General features: G+C 42.5%; 1 gene segment (V, D, J or C); it reads right to left on the bottom strand.

The window, feature by feature from the left end:
* Positions 1-697: 697 nt before the first annotated feature.
* Positions 698-1,043, bottom strand: LOC103582748 (the record flags this gene model as incomplete). The annotated part of the segment is given in 1 exon segment: positions 698-1,043. A coding segment is annotated over 1 exon segment (346 nt), but the record flags the coding sequence as incomplete, so codon positions are not given.
* Between the last annotated feature and the right edge of the window lie 3,304 nt (positions 1,044-4,347).

Raw genomic sequence — 4,347 nt, 5'->3', positions numbered from 1 at the left:
CCAAAATTCAGCCCAGCAGGGCTCTGCTGGGTTTTTGTCTCTGTGCTTGTCACTCAGAATCTTCCACAAGGAAATATCAGAGCTGTGTGTGGCCCTCTCAGGCATCTGCTTCTCCATCCAGGACACTGAGGAATGGACAGAGAGAGGGATAAATACTGAGCAAAAGTGTCCACAGTGTGGATGAAAATCCAGAGGCTAAACTGCCTCATTGAGGATAGAGACGCCATGGGCAAGGTTCCTGTAGGATGATAATAGCCACGTGGGCGTAGCTGCACTTTATTTAGGGAAAAATGCTGATTTAGGGACCGGGTTCTCCTGGACTGATCTAAAGTCTCGGGAAAATAATACTAGATCCTAAAGATTTGTGTGTCAAGAAAAAAAACATGTCATGAGAAAACCTGAGAAAGAAAAGTCCCCAGTGAAAAGAACCTTCTCATCTGCACATGAGGAAAGTTATTTCACTTTGTGTTCCCTGCAGTGAGAACATGAGAAATTAGAGTCAAAAATAACAAAGCAGGAAATGACCCTGGGGGGCATCTGAGAGTCAGCAGAGCAGAGGAAAGTTCAGATCCCAAGAGGAACCCCCATCCCCTCTCTGCACCTGCTCCGTGGGGCACAGGAGCTGGGTGGGCCTTGAGTGCCCCCTGCAGCCTAGACCCCTCCTGTATCCTGCAGGGAGGTTTGTGTCTGGGCTCACGCTGACTTCCTGTCACTGTGTCTCTCGCACAGAAATACACGCCTGTGTCCTCAGTGTTCACAGAGCTCAGCTGCAGGGAGAACTGGTTCTTGGACGTGTCTCTGGTGATGGAGGTGCGGCTCTTGAGGGACGGATTATAACTTGTGCTGCCACCGGAAGTAATGTATCCCATCCACTCAAGCCCCTTCCCTGAGGGCTGGCGGATCCAGTTCCAACCATAACCGCTGGTTGTGATGGAGTCACCAGAGACGGTGCAGGTGAAGGAGAGGGTCTGCGAGGGCTTCACCAGTCCTGGGCCTGACTCCTGCAGCTGCACCTCGGACAGGACACCTGGAGACAAGGAGAATCAGAACCTGTCAGTCACATGCAGTCACAAAATTCCCATAATCCATGTCTGACATCTGAGACACTCACCTTGGGGAGCTGTCACTAGGCAAGGGAGAAGAGCCCACAATATCATCTTCAATTAGATCTCAACTCTGCCTTCCCCAGAGACCTGAGCCCTGTCTGAGGACAGACCTGTGAGCTTCCACCACCCCTGAGTCTACATTTACCCTGGAGCTTGAACGAAAATTTGCATGTTGGGGAGCTCTGTCCTTATAAGCGGTGAGGAACTGAGGTGGGTTCGATTGTATTTTTTGAAATGTTTATGTGTTACTTTCCTTGAAATTCTCTGACATGTATTTATGGTATGGGAGGAAACTTAGTGAGCTTCAACATGCCAAAATGTGTCCCCAGCTTTCTGATCCCAGATCTACCTTCCTTCTACCCTTGTGTTCTCTTGTTCTGACTTGGACCCAGCCCAGCTCTGCCACATGAACTCAGGCTCTGGGTCTTGCTTCTACAGTTCTGATCCCAGCACATCCGCTGCTTTCTTTCCCTGGACCCTCTCCTGTGATGTGGTTCTCATCACAACTGAGAACTTGTTACTTGTTATATTGTTGTTGTTACATGAGTTTCATGCCTGCCTTATGTTTTCCATCATGGCATATAAGATGCACCACATCAGAACCACAGAGACTCTGCAGAAAATGGTGCCCTGAGCATTACTGAGGTAACTGATCCTCAATGTTTGGGAATCAGCAAAATCTCAAATGCCTCCATTCCATGGTCATTCCTGTTTATCCAAACTTAAATTCATTTCTCACCCACATTTTGTCACCCACGTTTTATTGGATTTGAATCTTCATTTAATCGAACCATCTCATCAGATATCAAAAATAAAATCAATTACAATAGTTAGTGCATCACACCCTGTTTCTTTGTATCATAATTGTCCTGCAGGCCTCATACACGTGCTGATTTCTAACTTGGAATGAGTGTTGTGTTTTTTGGATAGATCTACTGTAAAAAATATTTTAAGATAATTATAGTATTGGAAATACATTCAGTAAGAGCCTCACACCACTGAAAAGAGAAAATATATTCATGAAAAAAATGTTCTCAGATGGAATGTCAGAAAAGTGGGAAAAGAACCAGCCAATAAAATTTTAATGTCCTTTGGCCGAGCCCATGGTGCACTCGGGAGAGTGCAGCGCTGGGAGTGCAATAGCGCTCCCGCCGCGGGTTCAGATGCTATATAGGGATGACCGGCATGCTCACAGCGCTCACTGGCTGAGCACGGTGCGGCCGGTCTCAAAAAAGATAAAAAAAAAAAAAGAAAAAAAAAAAGAAGGGAAATATTTGGGCCGGCCCGGTGGCGCACTGGAGAGTGTGCCGCTTGGGAGTGCGGCGTCGCTCCCGCCGAGGGTTCGGATCCCATGTGGAGACCGGTTCCCGCTCACTGGCCGAGCGTGGTGTGGGCGCAACACCGAGGGTTGCGATCCCGTTGCCGGTCCCCGGTACGGGCGCGACACTGAGGGTTGCGATCCCATCACCGGTCAGTAAAAAAAGACAAAAAGGAAAAAAAAAAATTAATGTCCTTTAAATAAATTAAAGAATGTTAAAAAAAACTATTATGTCATTAACAGTAATAATTAATATGACTAGTATTTTTAGTGAATCCCTAAGGAAAAAAAAATAAATAATAAAAAATAATAATAACAACAATAAATCACCAAACATCTATGTCATTCGAAACCAGCAGAAATTTGAACTGAGGAGATAATATATAAATCTCTATATATATGGAATCATCAATATAGAAGAAATAGAGAGATGAAGAAAATTATCAAGATGAAAAAAGAGGACAGATTTAAGAATAGACCTGTCAGGCAGAGAAGAAAGGGGAAGTATGGATCCAGAATAACCCTAGAGATCAAACAGTCACCCACCACAACACCTCAAAATGTGCCTGTAATTGGACTAAGTTTAAATAGACTGAAAGGTGAAAGAAGTGGCAAAATGGGAGTTTTCATTACAAAAAAGTGCATGCTTTTAGTAGTATTTGCTGTCCAACGTTTTAAGTACGTGAATACAAGATGGTTAGGAATGCAGTGCCAGAAATCCACAATCAAAATACCTGCCAGAGCAATGCTCATTTTAAAAATTAGATGTTATGACAAAGGCTTTATTGAAGTTTAATTATGTCTGAATATAACACTATAAACTGCACACTTTTGATTCTTGGTAACAAACCAATCACCATGTCATAGTTTGTGCCGTGTCTTCCTATCAGACTTTCCCATACAGGATAATCCAGTTCAAATTCAAATGTAACAGGGTCTTGAGGAAATTAGTAAATGTTAACTAAAATACTCTGAATCACTTTCAAATTCCCCTTTAAATACAAAAGTGAGTGTGACACTGGTTGATTTACTATTTGCATAATATGTTGTCAGCCCTTTGAAGTTCACATCTGATCTGCATGATAATTTTTGAGACTGTGACTGTACGTAAAGTAAAGCCACAAGTAATTGTTTTAAAATGTTTCCACTAATAATCATACTAAGTTGAAATATAGAAACACATCTGCTGATGTGTGTCCAGGGTCCAAATTAGAAAACTCAGTTCATTTGCTAATGCGATTTAGTAATTTTCCCCTAAAAGTGTTTTCAGAGGAACATGTCTATCTCCATCCTGCTTCCGGTCTGTTTCCAAACTTAAGGGCTCTGATATTTGGCTGTATATGTGTCCTCTGGTCATTGAGTCACAAGGGTTGATGGTTCTGACCACACTACTCAGCCCATTCCCTGAGTGTTGTCTGACCCCAGCCTCCCACAACCTTGTCCACCTCAGTGCTCTGCAGCTGGTGGTGCTGTCTGCATGTCCTCTGATATAAGGTGTGTGAGTTGTGAGAGGTGTCCTGGGGTCAGCAGCTGCTGTGTCCTCACAGATAATCTGTGCTTTCAAGAGAACTGCTTGCATTCTGTAGGTTGTCTTTCTGCTGTGTTGATAGTTTCTTTTGATGTGCAGAAGCTTTTGTAAATGATATAATACCATTTGTATGTTTTTTTTTGTTGTTGATTGTTCTTTTCAGATCTTATTCACTAAGTCTTTGCCTAGACTTCTAACAAGGGATTAATATACAGAATACATAAGTTTGTCAAACACCTATAGAGTAAAAAAAAACAAAAGAAACAAATAATCAAATTGAAATATGTGCAATGGAGATGAACAGACATTTTTCAAAGGAAAATATGCAAATGGAAAACATATAAATGAAAAAATGTTCAGCATCATTAATCATAAGGAAAATACAAATCAAAACC

This window comes from Galeopterus variegatus, unplaced genomic scaffold (genome assembly GCF_000696425.1).
Source record: "Galeopterus variegatus unplaced genomic scaffold, G_variegatus-3.0.2 Scaffold17730, whole genome shotgun sequence".
Taxonomy (NCBI): domain Eukaryota; kingdom Metazoa; phylum Chordata; class Mammalia; order Dermoptera; family Cynocephalidae; genus Galeopterus; species Galeopterus variegatus.
The sequence above is the reverse complement of the archived record's forward strand: the minus strand, read 5'-3'. Positions and strand labels throughout refer to the sequence as shown.